The following is a 23,841-nucleotide window of genomic DNA, read 5'->3' as shown; positions in this document are numbered from 1 at the left end:
ATTAAGTTTTGAACTGCATTCCAAATTTTATCTTTAGAAGTAATTAGTTTATCAAGTTTATTCTTTAAGATATTAAAATATTGTGAATGATTTCTGAAACCTCAATTAAAAAAAAAATAACTATATCCCTGCTTTAAACAAATAAATACTGCATTGATAAAACTGTTCTATGACTCAATTTCTTTAGCTACGATGACAGAATATTATTCTCAGACTTGAAACGTACACTATAAATTGCTAATTGTGAAAATCAATGGAGCTTTAATCAAGATGATAAGTATGAGCAATTAATGTAAAAAGTAAACAAAATATTATTGGTGGACAAAAAATAAATAAATGTGCTAATATAACAGGAGCATTACATTTTCATTTTCAGGCCTAGAAGCATCTTCAATTTGCAATGGAAGGCGTGCTTCAGCTGCACTGACAACAAACACCTGTTAAACACAACAAACATAAGATTAGTTTTTAAAAAAAATTTTTAATAAGCACAGCACAAAAACTAAGTATTAAAAAGCTTCAAACAATGAAGACAATCAAAACAGGAAAATCATTATTAAAAAATATATTTTTTCTTGATAATAGGGAAGTTTTCGATTTTTCAATTTTATTTTTATATGATAGAGTAACATGTATGAACATCATAGGTGAAAAAATTTTTTCGATACGATAACTAGTATTTTTTAAATTAATTTTTAAAGTTCAAGCGCTTGTGACGTCAAATGGCATAGGAAGTGACGTCATGCGCTCTTCCGATAGGGGAGAAGCCGAAGGTCACGCATTCGACTTTGAAGACAAAACGTAAAAGGCTTATCTCCTCGCATTTAACTCCTCTCGTTTCTGGAACATTAAACCTCTCATCCTCTCGGAAATATTCGAATATCATCATTGATGTTACATGAGGAAGATTATTTAGATTGTGCTTTAACGAATCCGGTCTCCATAGTGTGTTCAAAAGGATTATTGAATTTCTAAAAAATAAAAATATCAGCGCGCTCAAAATGTCCCTAGCGAAAACAAGGGATCTTCGGCGGAAGGCTGCCCATTCGCGCCCTGTGACATAGGCTGGTTGTTAGATTTTTAATTTAAACTTTCACAAAAAAGTGAAAGAATCACTTAATTTGAAAAAAAAAAAAAATCATTAAAAATACGTTTTCGCATCATGCAGAATCAATCCTTTTTCGATGTAAACATTGCATCACGTTGTGACGTCATGTGTGCGATCGGTTGCAATATCTCAGTCAAATGATGAACTTTTGGGTGAACCGAGTCACCAGTTCATTGTATCTTATAACCGCGAGTTTATTTTTTTTGATTGAGTTACTTTTTGATTGGCAACATATCTTTAACTTTCTTGCATTGGCAACACATCTTGTGTTTTGCATATTCTTAATTTGAAAGCCATGTGAAGACTTTAAATACTTCGAGCGATCTTTTTCGCTCTCTCTCTCACCTCACATAGCCGCAAAATGTGTTGTACGTGATTTCGTGATGTCTGCCAGTGCTCTTTACTCCTGGCAGGGCGTTATACAACGTGATGTCAATTTTAAAGTTATAAAACGCCTTTAGGCCTGTTTTTGTGTTACGGTAATGCCTTATATTCCTTGGAATCAGCATGTTCGTAAACTTAATGTTTCGTTGTATATTAGCGGCTAATATTTGTCTATTTTTCTAAATGTTTTTTAAATATCAATGAAGATGTTGTTCGTCAACTTAAGAAATCCTTTGAGGATAATAAATACAGATTTTCCATGAGGAAAAATGCTTCACGTGTTTTTCTTTTTCTCCAACTTCAGGCTGTGGACATTTTCTTTGCAAATTCACTTCTACTAGCGGTGTAGTAAGTCTAAATTTCACTACACATAATGCTCACAAGTGGTTATGGGCCCAGGTCACCTGGACTTTGCAATTTCTGGCCATAACCTGAAGAACTTGGAAAGTTTGAATTTTTATGCTCTGAAGAATTTTTAAAACATCGTGAAATTTTTGAAAGTATGGAAGTCCCTACAATACCTTTACTAAATGCCAATAATTGGAATACTTGGAAGAGAAACATACAAGTTGTCCTGCGTCATTCGGGCAGCTGGGAATTCATCGAAGCTGACGAAAAAGAAAAGAAACCTGAAGAAGAAAAATTGACGTTCCGAGATAAAGCGGAAATGAATCTTAGAAGAACTCGAGCTTATACTACTATTTATCAGTTCCTGTCGGAAGAATTCAAGCCTCTCATCGAATGCACTACTGAAGGAAAGATAGCTTGGGAAATCTTGTGCAAGTATTTTGAACCTGACACCCGTGCCAGATTAATATCCCTGTTGGATAAATTTTTTCAAGTCAAGTTTCAAGAAGGTGAGACTGTTGGTCTTTTCATCTGCCGAGTGAAAGCAGCTGCGTCACAATTAAAAGAAGTTGGCCATGCAATGTCCGACCTTTACATAGGTTTCCAGTATATCCGGAGTTTACCCCCTGAATTTGCATCCATAGTACAGCAAATCTACCGATGGTCTGACGTGGACTTTACTCCATTAAAAATAGAACAAGAACTGTTGCTCGAAGCAAATAGAATTTCTGAAATGAACATTCCACTACAGACACCTGCTGTGTATGTGACCCTTCCGAATTCGCTACCTGCGGGTAAGATCTATCCTTGTAAAAGTAGTTGTAAACCTGTGTCAAATTTTAGTAAGAATAGATTTAAAGGGAAATGTAATTTTTGTGGGATTTTTGGGCATAAAAAGGTTGATTGTTTTAAATTTAAGGCAAAGTTAAATTCTAAAAATTTATCTCAAGGGTCTTCTAATTCTCAACATAATGTGAGTGAAATTAATGAGTCAGAAGCTTTGAATATTACTTCATCTGATTCAGATATAACGTGTTCTGTACAATCCTGAAATCCGTCGTAATTTATTGTCGTTATCTAAATTGGAACAGGAAGGTAACAAATTTGTTGGTCATAATACCATTCTTAAAGTTTATGACAAAAATTGGAATCAATTATTTTATGCAAAGCGTAGAAATGACATAAATTTATATTTCTTTAAGCCTAATAGATATTTGTATTTGAAAAATAGTGAACATTGTGATAATTCTGAGCCTGTTTGTAACATTTCTGAAAAAATTGGTAAAATTTCACCTGAAGATTTATGGCACAAGAGATATTGTCACATTAATTATGAATATATTTCTAGAACTAGCAAAAACAATAGTGTTAGAGGTCTTCCTGAATTGAATAAAAATGTTAACTATTGTGAAATTTGTAAATATACTAAAGCTAGGAGTATTTCTTTTAAATCGATTGGGGCCGTGAGATCTTCTAAACCTTTAGAGCTTATACACATGGATGTAGGTGAAGTCCCAAATTTAACTTTGAGGGGAGAGAAATATTATTTATCCATTATGGACGATTTTTCAAAACGCGTTGCTGTATACCCTATGAAATTGAAGTCAGATGTTTTCAATATTTTTGTAAGATTTTTAAATCGTAATGAAAGGCTTTTAGGGAGGAAAATTAAATCAATTCGTACAGATGGGGGGAAAGAATTTTGCAATCAAAATTTTGAAATTTTCTTGAATAACCGTGGCATTAGACATGAGAAAACTAATCCCTACACACCGATGATGAATGGCATAATTGAACGGTTTAACCAGACATTAATGGGGGGAGTTAGAGCACTTTTAAAAGAGAGTAACTTACCTTCGAAATTCTGGGGGGAAGCTGCATTTTGTTTTTCTTATGTTTGGAATAGGTCTTGTCATGGGAGCAATCATACCCCGTTTGAACTGTTTTTCAATAAAAAGCCTAACGTGAAACATCTCAGAACTTTTGGCTGTTTAACTTTTGTAAATGTTCCAAGTCAGAAAAGAAAGAAATTGGACGATAAATCTAAACCAGGAATTTTGTTAGGTTACGCTCAAAATACTAGAGGTTATCGTGTCTGGCTGGAAGACGAACAAAGAATAATAGAAACATGTAATGTCAGTTTTGATGAGGGAACTAAGGGGGCAGATGTTGTACTAGGTTCTGGATCAAGTAGTCCAAGGGTTATGAAATACTTACCTGACAATTTTGGTTATGAATATCCTGTAACTTCAAATCAGGGAGTGGATGAGCTTTCCAGTGATAGTCCTAGTGAAGAATTAAAACCTTGTTCTGAAATGAATTGGTTGCGTCAAGCTGTTCCTAGACCATCAGGTGATAGAACTGATATTTACTATAGGATTGAAGGTTTAAATATTCGCTTGCGTTCTTTAAATGAAGTTATTAAATATTGTAATGATAACAAAATTGAATTTGATGAATCATAATTTGACTTTTCGGGCAAAAATTTAAAAGAGGGAAAGGTAATAGAAATTTTAGAGGGAAATCTTGCTGAAATTAAACTTCCATTAAATTTTAAAGAAGCCATTAATTCTAGGGAATCTAAACATTGGATTAACGCGATGGATCAGGAAATACAAACCATATATAATCGCGGTGTATGGGAGTTAGTGGATCCACCTGAACATAGTAAAATTTTGGGAAATCGGTGGGTATATACGGTAAAAGAAGATCAGCAAGGGAATATTGTGAAATACCGCGCTCGATTAAGTGCCCAAGGTTATCTTCAGGAAGCTGGAGAATCTTTCCAAGAAGTTTTTAGCCCAGTCATTGATTTTTCTATAATCAGATTGTTTTTCTGTATTTTTGTATGTCTTTTTAAATGGTGTCATCTGCATGTAGACATAAATAACGCTTATTTGTATGCTAATTTGGATACCAATGTATATATGAAACAACCTAGTGGATATGTACTAGAGCCTGGTAAAGTTTGTTTGTTAAAGAAAGCTTTGTACGGTTTACACCAAAGTGGTAGGATGTGGTACTATCAACTCCATGAAACACTTCTGAAAATGAACTTTTCTAGTTTAGATTGGCGTAATTGTTGTTACATATATAAAAATAAGGTTATTCTTCTTTTTTATGTTGATGATATCATACTTTTTGGCAAACTAAAATCTGATTTGAATGAAATAGTAAATTTTTTAAGAAATCATTTTGAGTTAAAAATTTTGGGTGAAATAAGAAAACTTCTGGGTGTTGAATCTCAAAACATTGATGGTAATTGGTATATTCATCAGACAACGCATATTAATAAAATTGTCGAGTTGTATTCTAGTTATAATATTCCAATTAGTAATGTTCCTATTTCGGTTGGGGTGGTTTATTCAAAAATTGATTCACCTACTAGTAAGTTAGAAATAGATAAATGTAATTCTTTACCATATCGAAATTTAATTAGCTGTTTATCCTTTTTGGCTAGTAGAACTCGCCCCGACATAACATATGCTCTGAATATATTTTCCCAATTTCAATCTAATTACGGTGAAAAACATTGGCATGGTTTACTTCGTCTTCTTGGTTACGTTTTGTATACGAAAAATCTTAAGTTGAAGCTATCAAATATTTCAAATTTAAATATTAAATGTTATTCTGATTCAGATTGGGCAGCTAGTAGAGATGATAGGGTTTCAATGGGAGGTTACATCATTTTGCTAGATAATACACCTATCATGTGGAAAACCTTTAAGCATAAATGTATTGCTCTTTCCACTATGGAAGCTGAATATGTCACTTTAACAGAGGCTGCTAAAGAATTTGTCTGGATCATGAGAATTTTAAAAAATGAAAATTTGAATTTAATTTTGAAAAATTGTGAAATATTTTGTGACAACATTGCTGCAATAGATTTTTCCAAAAGTCCTATACAAAATCAAAGAAGTAAACATATTGATATCAAATATCATTTTTTGAGAAATTTAGTAAATGAAAAATTGTTTAAATTAATGTATGTGAGTTCTAAATTAAATTTAGCTGATGCTTTGACAAAACCTTATACCAAATCTCAACTTGGACATTTTTGTGACATTATTTTTGGGGGGAAAAATATATAAACTAAATTTGAACTTTTTGGGTGTGTAAAATTTTTGTGAAATTCAATGGTGACTTTGTCAATTTGAATTTATTGTGAATTTTTCTGATTGTTGTGCATGTTGCAAAAATGGGGCCGCTTGTTAGATTTTTAATTTAAACTTTCACAAAAAAGTGAAAGAATCACTTAATTTGAAGAAAAAAAAATCATTAAAAATACGTTTTCGCATCATGCAGAATCCTTTTTCGATGTAAACATTGCATCACGTTGTGACGTCATGTGTGCGATCGGTTGCAATATCTCAGTCAAATGATGAACTTTTGGGTGAACCGAGTCACCAGTTCATTGTATCTCATAACCGCGAGTTTATTTTTTTTGATTGAGTTACTTTTTGATTGGCAACATATCTTTAACTTTCTCGCATTGGCAACATATCTTGTGTTTTGCATATTCTTAATTTGAAAGCCATGTGAAGACTTTAAATACTTCGAGCGATCTTTTTCGCTCTCTCTCTCACCTCACATAGCCGCAAAATGTGTTGTACGTGATTTCGTGATGTCTGCCAGTGCTCTTTACTCCTGGCAGGGCGTTATACAACGTGATGTCAATTTTAAAGTTATAAAACGCCTTTAGGCCTGTTTTTGTGTTACGGTAATGCCTTATATTCCTTGGAATCAGCATGTTCGTAAACTTAATGTTTCGTTGTATATTAGCGGCTAATATTTGTCTATTTTTCTAAATGTTTTTTAAATATCAATGAAGATGTTGTTCGTCAACTTAAGAAATCCTTTGAGGATAATAAATACAGATTTTCCATGAGGAAAAATGCTTCACGTGTTTTTCTTTTTCTCCAACTTCAGGCTGTGGACATTTTCTTTGCAAATTCACTTCTACTAGCGGTGTAGTAAGTCTAAATTTCACTACACATAATGCTCACACTCGTGACGTTTCAGAAGAGCGCACTTTTGCACATGGATTTTTAAAAATTCATTAAAAATCAACCACGGTGTTTTAAAATTCGGCGATGGTGAATTTTTTAGTTTTGAGGGTCAATTAACAATATCCAATAGCCAAAATATGAACATTTAATAGGTTGCAACTTCCCTATTCTTTTAAACAATCACTTTATTTTATGAAACAAAGTCGGAAAAAGTGGGAGGGTAACAGAAAAGAGAAGTTTTTTTTTTCCCTTTTAGAAGAAAAGCTGAGATTTTAGGTAAAGTCAAAAAATTTGTAGTAAAACCACAAAAATAGAATAGGTGATTAAATTGAAAAACCTTAACACAAATATTTCAGGTATTTTCCAACCTTAGTGACATGCATCTCCACATTCTTCTGAGAACAAGCATCAATCATTTGAGGTGAAGCTCGAATAAAACCTTCAACATCCACAATAGATTCTTTTGTAATGCTAAAGAGATGAAATCAAATAAACATTAATCAAAATCTACCTTGAATAAAGCATTGCATCGATAAAAATAAAATACTGCTGACATATTTTAGGGTGACATAGAATCTTTCCCAATGCATGAAAGTGAATGAGAACAAAATAAAGTATGAAACAAAACTTAAATAAATTTATAAAAAAGTGCAACTATGAAAATGTCTGAGACTCTCACAGCAAACCCTGGAAAGTGGTAACAAATCAATTCTTGTAAAACAGGTAAACCCTGAAAAAACCCTAACCTAAAAAAAGAAAAAATATTTACTTTGACACGAATTTTCCCTTAAATGACACTAAGTTAGCCTTAAAATCTCTATAAATAAAGCAGAGAATGTATGTGTATATGTATACATATATACATGTATGTATATGTGTATGTGCCCTATACAAATTCAGTTTACGTCAGAACTCAACCAAACTTGGCAGGGATGTACTTCGGCACCCGAAAAGGAATGTAGGGAGATTTTCAAACCACAAAAAAAAAAGGTCTGAACTGTTCGATTTTTAATTTTAGGACCTGATAATGGCCTTTTTCTATAATATGAGGGTGAAAAAATTCTCACAAAAATTGGAATAAAATATCTATGGAAACTCCTGATTTTTCTGCATCAGATAAAATTTGTCCTAATATCCAAGGTAATTAGAACGTGAATTATCAGTTTTAAACTAATTTCAGGCTAAAATGTAGGCAAGCATTCAATTAGAAATTCATTGCTAATTGTGGTCATTGTTGAACAACGTTTTTTTTAAATTTGTCATCATTCATTGTCAGAAACTCATTGAGAAGAAAGATCTGTTGTCGAACAAATAAAATTCTAGCTTTTGTTTTGAGGCTTTTCCTGTAATCGGGTGATTTAAAATTTTTCTTTTTTGGTATTTTTTCTGGAAATCTGTCGGGAAATTGTGCATTTTTTTTTCGCTCAAGAATGCTTGTGAACACATGTCACTTGACATAATTTTCATTTTCAAGGTAGATCGTGCAAAACCAGGCAACGCAGCTCTTAAATAAATATAAGAGAGAGAGAGGGGGGAAAAACTTTCTTGTTGTTAGCACAGATGCCCAATATAGGAGAAATAACTTGTCAATTTTTCAAAATAATTTGAACTTTTAATAAAATGTGCCTAAAAATTCCTCAAAGAAAGGTAGTGTGATTTGAAAATATGTTCATTGCAAGATATCGATTCAAATATCAATAAATTGTGGTTACATCTTGGCTACAGCACTGTACATACAATATCGTCGGCACCATGCTAAACTAGTGAATGTGAAAATTGACCCTTTTCAAGAGAACCAAAACAATATATTTCCCCCCCCCCCACACACACACACCTGATGCGTTTAGTTATTTTCGATGTTTTATTTTTTATGAACAACTTTTAAGTGTAAAACTATAATTTGAAGTAGGTATAACCAATAGGAAGTCCTTTTTCAGTACTATGGCAAACCATTGAATTTGAAAAACGTGATTTTGCACATTCATGGTGCCGCATGTTGCCGACGATATTACCAATAGACCGTGTATAACGTAAAAAAATAACAACAAATATATCGGTAGCTCAGCTGGAGCACCGGATCACTTAACTTAAAAAAAAAAAAGACTGACCAAAAAGTATTAGGAAGCTTCAAAATTATTCCACAGTACCGCTGAGAACAGGAAAAAAAATGCAACACTTTTCTTTAAAAAGGGGGGGGGGGGGGAGGGGGTTGACAGTAATAATCCTCATTAAAAATCTCTGGATATTGAATGTAAAATAAGCGACTTGGAAGTCGCCAAGCAAGTTAAAAATAAAACCAAATCAATACAGATGGTAGTTGATAGGGATGTTATAGAAAACAAAAGGAACACCAGAAGAGTGATAAAAGGTAATTTTAGAAATAATTTTGGCCACAGAAAGCGTGAGAAGATTATTAACAGGTGCTTCGGACAGGAAGTGGAATATCCAAACATTTTGTCAGAAGTCCAAACAAGTTGCACAAAGCAGTACCAATTGATATGCTGGAAAATTGCAAATGAACTGCAACAATTAAAGAAAAATGATGAATAAAGCAAAAGATAGAAAAGTTCGAATGAATGTAGAAGTATTGTACTGTACACAAAGAAAAAGAAAATTTGAGATGACTGTGGGTTAAATATTGAAGATGAATGTAATTTGTTTTTAAAAATGTGATTTTATCACAAGTGCATCAATACAAACTGCTCGCCGTTCAAAAGAACAGTCGTTCATTTTTTAAGTGAACCAATGGATCTGTTCAATTAAAGGATTTGTTCTTTTTGATCCAGTCGTTCATGAACCACACATCCCTATTCGAAAGCAATTAAATTTTTTAAGCACATGTACGAAAGATATCAATTTATAACCTTCATAATACAAAGTGCATGTAGATCCTGCAACTCATAACAAAATTTCAGTTCAATATCTTTAAAATTTAAAAAATTATCAGCGATCTAATGAGTCAAATTTCAATAATATTTGGATAAGTGATGAATTGTGAGGAATTGTTGGCAAATAATCCGTTTTTTATCATGAATCAGTCTGCACCATAACAGGAAAGTGTTGCCAGTTTGCGAACGACCAGACTGTGGCCAGATTCGGCCAAACAGTAGCCTAATATTTGGCCAAATAACAAGGGAGCATGCCAGGTAAAACCATGACAAGAAGCTTGCATGTAAAATTTTTAATTGCTAACCAAATGTAAAGATTTTTTTTTTTGTTTTGTTTTTTGCCAGCACTGTACATCAAAAAGTATGGAGATCTTCAAGTTTTTACTGGAACAACAGCAGTTGATTTTATTTAAACACCAGCGTTCCTTGAGATTTACTCGCTGGTATTAAGTAGGAATGCAACAATAAGCAAATTGGCAGATTACAGATTAGTGTGCAGCCAATTAATTACAGCAATAATAATTTAAAATGACTATCATTTCTCCATCTCCATTTTTATTTTTTAAACTTAATTTATTTTTTCAATTTACAGAATTAATTGACAGCTTGTTTATTTCTGCGGCTGATAACTTTTTAAAATTTTCATGCTTTTTCAAATACATAAAACTTTCAATCATACTCTACATGCCAGTTTTCTTACTATTGTTCATTTTTTTCATTCTGTTAACGAGAAATTAAAATTCAAGTATTCAGTTATGTTGCATTAAAGAGCTTACTAATAGTAAAAAACTAATTTCTCCCTCATAAAGACTAGAGAAAAAACTTGCAAAGTATTTCAATCCTGGAAGATGCTGCATTTACTTTGAACTCAATGACTGAAAAACAATCCACTATTAAAGACTAATTATTTTCAATTTAAACTCAACTAAATACAGTCAAATCTGTCTATAGCGATACTCTGGGGACCAAGAAAAAATATCATTATAGACAGATTATCGTTGTAGACAGTTTGAATAAAAAAAAATTCAAATTTAAAAAATATAGTTTTACAGCCTTAGATAGAATTTAAATAGAAAGTGTTGCAAAGTATAAAACTGTGTATCACAGATATTATGAAAATAAGTTTATTTCAAAAGAAATTTAAAGATTTTTTTTTTTAAATCCTTTTTTATGCAAATCACGTCAAAATAGAATTTGGCTTAAAACATCGCCTTTTCAAATCAGGTGGAATCTATCCTCTACAAATGAAATGGTTCGACACTGACGGAGAAAGAAAACTCATTCGTTCCTAGTTGGGCGACATTTCTAAAAGAAATAAGCAGAGTACACAATGCAATCCTCGCTTCTTCCCCCTTCCTTTGACCCTTCAGCTACAAAATGGTAGACTAACTAACATTAGAAATAATCCGTTTTTTTTCTTATCTCAAATTCCGGACAATATGGAGTTGTTTTTTGAGGCAGAAGAAAAAAAATCAGGTTCTTGAACCAGGATTTGCTAGAAAATGATTATTGTTGTACTCAGGTCTAAAATGCGTTAGGTAAATAGGAAATTTGCTGGGACCAGATGGAAATATCCTTGTAGGCAAATTTATCCTTATAGACAGTATCGTTACATACAGGTTTTACTGTATGCTAAAATGATTTAAAATAATATGTGCAATAATGTTCTTTTCATAAAATACAGACATATTATGCCTCTTAAAAGAGTCATCTTTACTACCTTTAGCTTTTCACTATTTGATTTTTGCTTTCTAGGTATTTCCTGTACTTTACATTACATTTCAACATAGTCCCTTGCGAAACGTAAAATTAGGATTTCACTTTAGCTGATAGCATAGTATGCAGAAACAGCAAAGACATAAAATTTAAACATGTCAATTAAAAAAGAAAGAAAAAAGGTTCTTTACATACTTAGCTACAAATTTCACCATTTGTTTACTAGTGGTTTCAGAAACAGACAGAAGGCACTGAATGGTATATTGCTGTTGACGAAGAACAAAAAAACATTGTTTTCCTGGAAAGAACAAGGTTACACACATGTAATTTCATTCATTTTCATTAATCAGTTGTCAATGTGTAGCAAGTGTTAATACAGATATTAAAAAATTTATCCTAAATAGTTAAGTCTTTCACTATGCATTTGAACCTGTCCATTTCAAAACCTGTGTATCTCAAAAAAAACTGCATAGCTCGATTTTTTAAAATTTCTCAGCAATCTCAATTAATTTCTCATGCTTTTCCCCCTGTTTTTCTCGAATACTTCATAAGTAAAACCTCTATTTCTTGAAGTTCAAAATTTGCTACTATGGAAATTTGAAGTGCAACCTTGCTTTCTTTTCACCGTTTAAAGAACAAAAGTAGGCAGAAGATTAGCCCTAAAATTAGAAATAATGGAGGACAATACCCAGCCTTTGTCAAGGAGAGGGAGAGAGGAGAAATAGAGCGAATGTAAGGTGCAAACATGGACTTTCCCACAACACTGCGAGGGAAGGGAGAGATGATACATGTCACCTCAAGTTGACAAACTGGACAGGTACCATTTTTCCTGCAAAGCAAAAAAGGGTAAGTGAAAGAGTAGGGGCGGGTAGTAGAAGGAATAATCAAAAGCAGAATTTACAGCAATTGCGAAATTAAAAGGAATTGTAGATGGAACATCAAACTCAGTCATCAAATTTTGTTATCAGATTTTTTTTCATTGCATAAAATCATTATGAATTGTTTATTTTACTTAATTAATTACTTAGCCGCTAGATAAAAGTGCAAAAATCAAAACCTCCATATCTCAAAACCAGTCTTTCTTAAATTTTTTTCTGAATCCTTGACATTCAAGATCGACAGCTTCAACTGTAGTCGTGTATAAGGGGACCCTTTACTTTTAGGGAGAAAATAGGGAAAATATAGAAATATCACATTTAAGTTGAGCCCCTACTTTCTGGAAAAAACCAAGAAAGTTTTGCTCCATCATAAAAGTTGTACAGTGGAGTCCCGACTTACGCGAGGGATGCATTCCAAGACCCTTCACGTAAGTCGAAATTTCCCGTTGTGGAAAAGGGTATGTGTACAAATTTTTATAAACATACTCAATATATTTAGATAGCATCTTAAACTGTTTTAAACCACTCCTTAACTATACGTTACTGTTTCTTACATTAAAAAAAACTACTTTAACTGTATTTAAAAAACTGTTTTATTCAACATAAGCAATGCACAAAGTCAATGATCAATGGGAAAAAGAGGCATAAAATGAACCACTGAGGTACTTACAGTATGTAGCAATAATAAAATAATAGTACTATACTGTAAGTCTAGTAATAATATTGAAATTAAAAAAAAAAGAAGATGATGATTTATGCTGCGTGATCTCAAACTGTTATTCTAATGTATTTCTAAATAGTTACTTCACTAGTTCTATTATAAAGTTTAAATTTATGATAACAGCCCTGTTCCTAATCTCTTTAATCCAAAATACAAGAGCCAATTCCATTTTCATTATTTTTGCATTTTCAGGACTCATAGCAAGTGGAAAAAAATATATAGGAATTTAAAAGGAAAAATATAGGAGCTGGATAGCAAAATATATAGGAGTTTGGCAGAAAAATATATAGGAGTTTAAAAGGAAAAATATAGGAGTTTGATAGGAACATATATGGGAATTTCGAAAAAGTATAGCATCAAGTACGTTTGGAGCACTGTACAAAAAAAAAAAAAAAAAAAAAAGCCAGTATCAATGCAATTCACATTGCATGAAGTCATAGCAATGTGAAGAGTCACAGATATGAGAGCAAATGAATTTTTGTACCCACTGTCGCTTATATGAATCATGTTTGTATAGCAAAATTTTGATTCAATTACGCAAAATTGTGTGAGCGTGTTTTTCTTTTTCCTTTTTTTTTTTAAACGTGGAATCCTACAGACAATTTCAGAGAACTTTATTAAATTTTTGGTCAAACGAGATATTATTAGAAGTATACTGCGCACTCAAAATATCCATTCTCTGCTTATTTGAATAATTTAATCTCAAAACAGTATGAAAAAACAATTAGAAAATTCAGATTTTTAACTTACGTGCTTTGAAAAATGCATCTCTTATTGACTGCTAAAACTAGGTAATAATTAATTTGGGCATTCTTTTTTCAATCTCATAAATTTACCTTTAGTCCTCGGTATTGGTACCTCATTGTTTCAATGCTAACATTACGATACCATAAATAAAGTCTTTTTCCGCGACAAATACTTGTGCTGCCATCTAGTAATAGAACAACAAGTTAAGTTGTAGCTTATTATAGTTGATTGCAAAATTAGCGGAAAAAATATTGACTGGAATTTTGTTAAAACTATTTTTCGAGTACGAAAGTGGTTAATTAAGGATGAAAACTTTTTATCCTTTCTCCAGCGAAGAGGGGATTAATTCTGTTTAAATCAATGAAATTTGCTAACTGCACAAGTTCGTTAGAGATTTTTATAAGTCATTACAAAAGTAATGTAAAAAATATGACATTTAATGCAGTTGTATAGATCATTTGAAGAGCCCTAAAAAGATGTAATAGATAAAATAAAGCTTGCGATCCAAGTTATTTTGGTTTCAGCGGAGACGGGAGGGGGGATTAACGAGATTGAAAAGAAATGTGAAATGAAAATAAAGGATTTTTTTTTTTTTGCCTTTTCACTTCTCTTTTACAATTAGAAATTTCTGAAGCAAATCATTGAAATGAAAACAATTATATTTTAGATTGTTCGTGGACTAAAATTAAAACAATGACACAGGTATGAAAAATATCAAACGTTGTAAAATGATCAAAAAAAAGAAAAGAAAAGAAAAATCAATAGCACAACAAAAATTAATTTCATGATAATTCAAAATTTTTTCACTACAGTGATCCAAAAATTAATATTAATAACCCTATAAGGAAAATACGGCAAAAATTTAAATGAACAAACAAGTTTTACTAAAAAGCATAACTTTTAGTAATGAAAATATCATAGAAAATAAAAAGTTTGATATTTTTCCTGAAATCAAAACAGAAAATGGATGAATTAAATATAAAATAGCAAATTTGCTAAACTCGTATGAAAGTGTTTCGGGATTAAAAGTAACTCCTTTTTCCTTTCAAGAAAAATGTCAGCTTGCAGATTAAAAAACTCTACCTTAGTCCATTGTCTCTGCTCACGTCTTTTCTGCAGTAAAATAATAATAAAAAAGTTCCCCCATGACTTCCAAACATGTGTCAGCGAGTTTTTACCAATTTATACTTGAAAAAAAAAATCTTTTGTTGATACATTTTAGTAAGTTCTTATTTTCCACTAAACCATCAGTGAGCACAAATAATGCCTCAGTATCAAAAATAAATAATAGAAATTATAACACACCGAAATGAAAAAAATGCCTGAAACATAATTAAATAAATAAGTTTTGCTAATAAGTATTACTTTTAGACATGTAAATATTATAACGAAGCAAAGTTTCAAAATTTTCTGCAAAGTAAAAATAATTAAGCAAAGTAAGGGAAAAAGCATAAATCTACTAAAACTCTCGGGCACGTGTTTCGGGGTTACAAGGAACAGCTTTTTCCTTGCAAAATAGATATGAGCCCATGAATTTAGACTCGTGGCCAAAAAGCGATCCCCCCCCCCTTCTTTTGTAAGTTTAGCTGAAGTTCCTTTTGCCTGATTTCCCCTCCCCGTTCCCTTCTCTGTGCATCATGCGAAAACCAAAAAACACAATTTTCTTTTCGCATGTTTCAAGGGTTCCCTTTTCATTTAAATCATTTTCTTCAATCACCTTACATAATCATTGAAAAATTCCTGAAGAGATCATTCAATGCAAATATTTTTTCCCTTCGATGTATCCCAAACCCACCCCCTTTCCCTGAAGTTTATTGTTGAAAATCGTTGTTTTTTCTTCTATTTTTGTTTTTAAATGAATAATCACCTACAATGTTTTCTTTTTCTTTGTATTATTAGTTTTATCTGCGCTATTTTTTCCCCCTTATGGTTTCGTGGCGCGCATTGCCCTTTGACCAATCAGCACAGTGCATTTCTGCTGAACTTTACTTTAGCGGGAATATTCCTCGTAACTCCGAAACACGTGTCCGAGAGTTTTAGTAGATTTTTTATTTATTTATTTATTTTTTTACTTTGCTTAATTGCTTTTCTTTTCAGAAAATGTTCAAACTTTGCTTCGTTATGATGGTTGCATATCCGAAAGTAATGCTTTTTAGCAAAACTTATTTGTTTAATTTTATTTCAGACATTTTTCTTTTCAGTGTGTTATTATTTCTCTTACTTATTTTCGATACTGTGGCACTCCTTCATTCTCTTTGAGCTCACTAATAGTTTAGTGGAAAATAAATACTTAAAAGTACCAAGTTTTTTTCCTCAAGTATAAATTTGCAAAATCACGCTGACACGTGTTTTGGAGTCATAGGGAACTCTTTTTTCAATGCAGAAAAGATGTTAGCTTGTTTATGTACAGACAATCGACTGGGGCGAAGTTTTTAAATCCTCAAGCTCACATCTGTTTTGAAAGGAAAAAGGAGTTCCTTATAAACCCGAAACACGTGCCAACGAGTTTTTGCAATGTTTTGTCATTTTGTATTTATTTATTCATTTGTTTTCGTTTTTGCTTCAAGGCTGATTTTCAAACTTTTTATTTTTCATGACACATTACTAAAAGTTATGTTTTTTAGCAAAATTTATTTGTTTAGTTACATTTCAGGTATTTTTCTTCTTTTCAATGCGTTATTGTTTTTATTATTTATTTTGATACTGAGACATTTTCATTCACTTTCAGCTCACTAATAGTTAAGTGGAAAATAAGGACTAAAGTGTACATGTAAAAGTTTGTTTCTTTTTTCTTTCTTTTTTTTTTTATATTTTTTTTTTCCAAGAATTAATTTGCAAAAACTCACTGACACGCGTTTTGAACTCAAGGGAAATACTTTTTTTATTATTTCATTGCAGAAAAGATGTGAGCTGAGACAATCGACTGATGTAGAGTTTTAAAATCCGCAAGCTCACATGGGGTTCCTTGTAACCCCGAAATACATCCGTACAAGCTTTTGCAAATTTATATCTCTTTATATTTATTACTTTATTCATTTTCGCTTTCAGGAAAAAGTGTCAAACTTTTTATTTTCATGATAAAAGCATAACATTACTAAAAGTTATGTTTTTTAGTAAAACTGATTTATTCATTTATATTTCCACCGTCTTTTCCTAAAAAAAAGTGGGGGTGTTACTAATGTCAATTTTTGAGTAGTGTAGTAAGAAATGTTTGAATCATCAAGAAATAAATTCTTATTGTGTTATGGATTTTTGTTGATCATTTACAACGTTTGATATTTTTCATAGCCGAGTCCTTATTTTTATTCTAGCTTATGAACAATCTAAAATATGATTATTTTCATTTAATGTATAAGATGTTTTCTTCGCGTACGATTTATTTCTATAATTGTTAAATATAAAAATTATTAAAAAGGCAAAAAAAAAAGGGGGGGTTAAAAATTTGCATTCATTTTTATTTTCCATTTTTATCACTTTTCAATATCGTTAATCCCCCCCCCCCCCGGCTGAACACAACTCAATTTGGATCGAAAGCTTTATTTCATCGATTACACCTCTTTCGGGTTCGAAAAATAATCTTTATAACTGTATTTTATGTCATATTTTTTAGTGATTTTTGGATAACTTGTACAGATAGCAAATTGTACTATTTTAAACAAAATTCCTCCTTCCTTCTCTGAAAAAAAAAAAAGAAAAAGCTTTGTTCCTCAAATTTCGTGCTCAAAAAACAGTTACAGCAAAATTTCCGCCAAATAATTTTTCGTTAATTTCGCAGTCAACTGTAACAATGTAAAAGTTAACTTGTTAACGTATCACTAGATGGCAGCACTCAACGTGCGGAAAAAGACTTTATTTATGGTATCGTCTAACATTAACAATGAAAAGTCCCGTCGACTCCATGTCTCTCTCGTCTCACTGGTGTTGTTGGACATATCGTGAGACAATCGTTACAAAAAGTGAGCAACACTCTGCCTCCCCTTTGTTTCACTATTTATAGAAAAAAAAACTATCTAAACAAAAGCAAAGAAATCAAGACTGTGCTAATGCACCACGTTTGTGGGAGAGAGAGAGAGAGAAATGGTCAGTCTCATACGCTTCATTTGTTCAAGCGGCATGTTTGATTCAAATATTCTGCAATTTTTTGATGTTAAAACCGGATTTCGTTTCGTTTTTGAGGAATTGATTCCTTAAAAAGGCTGATTCAATTATATAGGTACATACATGTATAAAGGGTGAATTTGACCTAATCTGCCAAACGAAAAGTGGTGTTAGAAGAGCCCAAGTGGAGCATAGAATAAGCCATTATCCTCTGCTATTTGTAACCGTAATTGAATAAATAGAAAAAAACGAGCCAAAAAAAAATTCTGAGATGAAGACAGATTTTTGCAATTCTTGGAAAATCTAAAAAAAAAAAATAATAATAATAATAAATACTTATTTGAAAAAGCAAAAGAAATCCTATAAAACAACACTTTTTTCATCGAGATAGTTACATTTTTCAGCGAGCTACAAGCTTTGAAACATTTGAAGTACTCAAAGTTGAATTGATACCAAAATCTGTTAACAGCATTTTCAAAAACAATTGTTTGAGCTACAACCGGTCATTTGAACTACATGTAAAATTATATGTGATAAAATTAAAAGCTTTTAAAATATTTACAGAAATACACTTAAAGTTAACATGTTATCCTTTTAAAAGTACAAAGTAAAAATTTGAAAACAAGTTAAAAGTTGCAAGTAAAGCCATCAAAAAAAGTATATTTTGATTTTACATCAAAGTAAGTATATTTTGTATGTTTTATTAAAATAATCAAACAGAAGTTTAATACATATGCCAACATTAAAGATGCAAGAGTGCATAGCGCAGGGGAAAAAGAAGAAAAAAAAAATGGATCAAAGTTTTTTGCATTTTTGGATAGCATTTAACATTCAACAAAAAAAAAAAAAGGAGTTAGTGAGAAAATATAGGAAATATAGGAGAATATCTGACAAATTGTGAAAATATAGGAAATATAGGGGATATAGGAGGACTATGAGCCCTGATTTCACTTAGTCACTACTCGGCGAACTTCTACGAATTTCCTTTTAATTCTACATATGGAAGATTCACTCATACCTAATTGTTGGCAACCTTCGATGCGTTTTATAGTTGAAATACACCGCCAGCTCAGTCATTTCCAGCCGAGGACTGCAATTTCGTGCTTATTAGCACTCATCAGCTGGGCATAGGAAAGTGACTGAGCTGGAGATGGAAAAACTCTTATGGAAGCCAAGAGGGCCAAACAAACCAGAAAATCAGGGATAAGAGTGGTCAGAAAGCAAAAAGGGGGAAATCCAAAAAAATTTCGTAAAAGGGATGATATCAAAAAAAAAAAAAAAAAAAAATGTGAAAGGGATGATATCCGAAACTGCATCAAAATAGAACCTGGCAGCCATGATATTCAAAAATTCAACAAAAAATGGCTAATTTACCAGTTTAAAAGGGAATACGTATTTAATTAAGTAGGAGTAATAATTTTGTACGATTTGCTGCATTGTACCATTTCTTGCAAAGGTGTTTATTCCTAAATAAATCTACATTTTGAAAGAGAGGCAACAATTTCTAACCCCTAAGTTCCTGAACAAAGGGTTGGGGGAGTCAGATGTCAATCTTGGGTGCATCACACAATAGTGTCAACATTTCATATTTTTTAGAGAAAAATGCATTTTTTTCACTAAAAACATTTGAGTTCATAGTGCTAAATGAGTGAGAACATTAATTTTAAAATTAGGCCTGTTTGTAAAGTAAAATTTACAACAGAGAGGATTATGTTGTAATATACATTTCAGAGTAAGAATTGAAAATAAATAAATATATTTGTATATAAACGACTGGTTATCTTTCTTCTTGCATTAGAACCCAAAATTTGTTTTTAAAAACCTCCTAATACGATTTTGGAATCAAAAGAACTTGCAGCTGCTTCATTTAATCATGAAATCTCAAAACTTTCAATAGGCTGTAAAGCCTAAACCATTTGAGATTCACCATAAATTTTTTTTCACTTTCATAACTACACAAAAAACGTAACCATGCCAAATTTCAATAAATTCGAGACTGTGGGTGCTAAGTCAAGTTTTTTGATTGACTTTTTCATTTTTTCCTTAAAAAATAAAGAAATAAAACTATTATTGAAATGGTGAATAAAATAAGCAGATATAAGGTAGCATATAGTAAAAAACCACCCAACATTAAAAATAATTGAAATACTTGCAGGATGCAAAAAGATTGAAATCTCAAACAAGGCATGCAACTTTCGGCGCAGCACATGTTTGACGTCGTTGGCATGATTCCAAAACGTACATTTTTGGCAGCTATTGCGTTGGATGAAGATTCAAGGAGAAATATAGAACAAATAAGAAATCAGGGACCGAAAATTCAAAAAATCGTATTTTTTCCCAATTTTATAGAAAAATGAGGCCTGAAAGAGGCAAAAAAAAGGAGGAAAAGGTTTCAAAAGCCAACAGAAAAAGCCGTAATTCCGGCAAAAGCTGGAAAAATTTCATCCCTGAGAAAATGTCTCTTTTTCTTTCTATCTTTACAAACTTTGGATGAAACAACACTCTTAGGTATCATAATATTTCATCAAATTTTGCATTCAGAATGAAAAAAAAATTGAGAAACTAGGAGTTTGTATTATACACTAGCAAAGCGATGTTCAGACTACACTGTGGGAACTTCTCCTGTCAGCAGTAGCGCACACAAGGGAGGTGTCCAAGGGGTTCGGACCCCTCCCATAGGTCTTACATTTATTTTCCCCAACTGATTAAGATTCTATGTGTAGTTTTTACGTAAATTAACTTCGAACAAAGGTAACAGTTCTAACACGTGAAAAAATTAAATTCTCATGTAAAAATAATTTCAAAAATATTGTGCAATTTTCCATAACGAATTGCCTAGATAAGAAGCAGAATGTTGATTTTTAATGAAAGCACTGTAATAACCATGTTTCTAGTTTTGTAGATGAACTGATTAAAATGAAATTCTATGATCTTTTATAACCACATGGTATTGCTACAAAGATGAATTTACTTTGTTCGATCCTTTTTTGAATTTTGAGAAAAGTAAATGCGTCAATTTTTTGCTTTATGATAATTTAGTTCAGTACTTGTTATTAATATTTTTTCATTAAATAATACTAATTGGTTACTTAATAGTTTATTTTTACTGTTTTTCGTTCTCGAAAATCTATAAATCAAGTCGGCAGCGACTTGATTGGCAGCGTATTGTGGTATGATATGAGAATGGGACTTTGGAACTTGGACCCTCCCCCTTGCAAAATTCCTGTGTGCGCCACAGCCTGTCAGAGATGCTAAAGGAATGAAGGTTCATGCATGAAAAAATATATTTTTGCAGCCAATTATAACGATGATACTTACTCACAGCGATTCCCTTTCGAAAATTTTCGTGTTGCGGGAAAGGAATTTGTGTTAGTATTAAAATTCGTAACTGGTAAAAAACTCACGCTATAGCCATTTCGCGTTAGTCGAATCCCGTTGTAGACTTGACTGTATATGCTAAAACACCAACCAACTTAAACAATAATTAAAACCTTTACAAGATGTAAAATATATAGATATATTCTGAACATTTGTTTCAAAATTTGTGAAATGATCTATATAATTCAAAAACCCATATAACGCAAAAGCTCTGGTCCCAAGGTGTGTGTTATAATGGTCTTCTACTGAATAGGGAACTGTTTTTTAGGTCTTCAGACAGTTCCCTATATAATGGGCTTTGGCTGTTTGCATACATATTTAACTTTTTTCAACTACAGTGAAGCACTGTTTATACGTTTCTCTTCTATACACTTATATCAATTATATGATTTTTAAATTAGTCCCTGCAGAGTCGAATACACATTAACCTATATCTATTGTACGTTTTTTCATTTCTACTCTTTCTTCATACATTCACTTCAAAAACGTATAAATGGTGCTTCGCTGTATAAGAAAAAATACTATGCCTTTTCGAATGACTTTATGATCAAATGACTTTACAAAAAAAAAAGTAAATAGGAAATAACCAAATTAAAAACCTTTGGCTCGACTAGTGTGGAGTCTTCCTCGAATCCACACTTTTTCTTCACCAAGATCTGTTTCTAAAGATTTAACTGAACTCAATTTCCTTGAAGGCTTCTCAGAGGATTGTATCATGGGCAGTTTACCATAGCAGTCTTTAGAATAATCATTTTCATCTGCTTCAGATTTTGATTCCTACAATTGATGTAACACACAAACTTAATCATCATAAAAAACATCAGAAAAATATAATATAACCAATGTTTAGAGTGTGAATAAATAGATACAAGATAAGATAAAAAAACATGAATGTTTTCCAAACTATATACATTAAGCTGTGAATATATTCCAAATAAATATAAACATTAAAACGAGCTGTTGTATGCATCACATGACTTCCTTTTACTCCAATTTAATGTTATTTCCCCATCATTGGCAATTTTAATGTGATTCAATTGTTTACTCTCTAAATATCACCAACAGTGGCCAAATTAAAATCAAATTTAAAATTTAAAAAAATCACCAAATTTGTCACCAAGTTGGCAACAAAACTTGGTGACCTAAAAACTGGCAACTGTCTATCGCCAACTGTCTGACAAATTATAACACCACTTGAGTTTACATCGAAATTAACAATGATTTTTCCCCAAAAAGGGACAAAAGACCCCTTTAGAAACATTCGAATGCAACCAAAATTGAAGGTGCACAACTAGGTCCCACTAAGAGTCTACGTACCAAATTTCAACTTTCTAGGACATACCGTTTTTGAGTTATGCGAGATACATATACACATACGCACATACATACGTACATCACGAGAAAATTCGTTGTAATTAATTCGAGGGTCGTCAAAAAGGATATTTCGGGCGTCTGTAGGTTCCTAGGCATATATGGATGTGTGGTCGGGTCGAAAAAAACTCAACATTCATTCGGGGGTGAGAAAAATGGAAATTAAGGTCGATTTTTGAGTGAAAATTTTTTCCCGAATACAATACTTCCTTTTTTGTAAAAAGAAGTAAAAATTGGAGTAATAATTCAGATTTTTTTTAAGGGGGGAGGGGCAACAAAAACAAACTGTCCTTAAAAAAGAATTTCCCTTTATTTGTAACATAAAATAACCTAAAACAGCCTAATGGAAACTCAAATAAATATATTTTATAAAACTTTTTAAGTTATTAAAAATGATTACTTTTTATTTATTTTTTACTGGCTCCATTGCAGAACTACAAAGTGATAGAACTCGCGAACGGAATATAGATACAGATTTCAATGGAGTAAAAAGAAACAGCAACATATGCAATTTTCATTTCAAATTATGTGCCTAAGCATTCTTTCAAATTTCTAATAAGTTTTTGAACATAAAAATGAAATTAAAAAAAAAAAAAAGAACAATTACCAGTTCAACTTGTTTAGCCTTCTTTTTAGATGCTTTTTCTTCTTCTTTTGCCATCTTTTTCAAAGCTTTTTTTGAGAGAGGAGGAGCAGCTCTAAATATGAATAAAAATATAAGCACTGTAAGACATACCTTTTCATTAAAAGTAAATATATTCAGGATAGCAAAAAAAAAAAACATAAAGGGAGAATTTCAAAATTGTTTCAACAAATTTTTGCCCTAAATTGTGACTATGAGCAAAAGGTCAGAATCTTTTTATCAAAAAAATTATAAAAATATCACTTGACAATTCTCATATTCACATGCATAGCAGGGAAGTCTCCCTAGGGGTAAGGGTCATGGCGCAGACTGCACCATTGAAATCTTTAGGGGAGTGGTGTTTTGAGGGATATTTTTCTCTTTTTATGAGGAGGGCTTGCTCTTAGGGGGATGGACACCCCTGTGTATAGTATCATTCTTTACACCAAGAAAGAGACAGGGCCTTGACAAACAGGCATTGCAATTCAATTAAACAGGTATTTTCTTGGTAAGAATTTCACAGTAAAACCAAGGTTATCAAGAGTTAAGACCAAGGTTGTTTGGTTTTTACCA

At 31.9% G+C, this 23,841-nt stretch overlaps 1 protein-coding gene across 1 annotated transcript in view; it reads right to left on the bottom strand.

The window, feature by feature from the left end:
- The window catches only part of LOC129227360 (aspartate--tRNA ligase, cytoplasmic-like), a 52,722-nt gene that overhangs the window by 27,940 nt on the left and 941 nt on the right, over positions 1-23,841 (bottom strand). Inside the window, exons 2-6 of the mRNA XM_054861906.1 lie at positions 23,254-23,344; positions 21,875-22,052; positions 11,649-11,751; positions 7,218-7,320; positions 363-437 (exon numbers count right to left, since the gene is read on the bottom strand). Of these exons, the coding sequence (XP_054717881.1) occupies positions 363-437; positions 7,218-7,320; positions 11,649-11,751; positions 21,875-22,052; positions 23,254-23,344 (550 nt within the window). The remainder of the gene's footprint in view (positions 1-362; positions 438-7,217; positions 7,321-11,648; positions 11,752-21,874; positions 22,053-23,253; positions 23,345-23,841) is intronic.

This window comes from Uloborus diversus, chromosome 8, assembly GCF_026930045.1.
Source record: "Uloborus diversus isolate 005 chromosome 8, Udiv.v.3.1, whole genome shotgun sequence".
NCBI classification, from domain to species: domain Eukaryota; kingdom Metazoa; phylum Arthropoda; class Arachnida; order Araneae; family Uloboridae; genus Uloborus; species Uloborus diversus.
The sequence above is the reverse complement of the archived record's forward strand: the minus strand, read 5'-3'. Positions and strand labels throughout refer to the sequence as shown.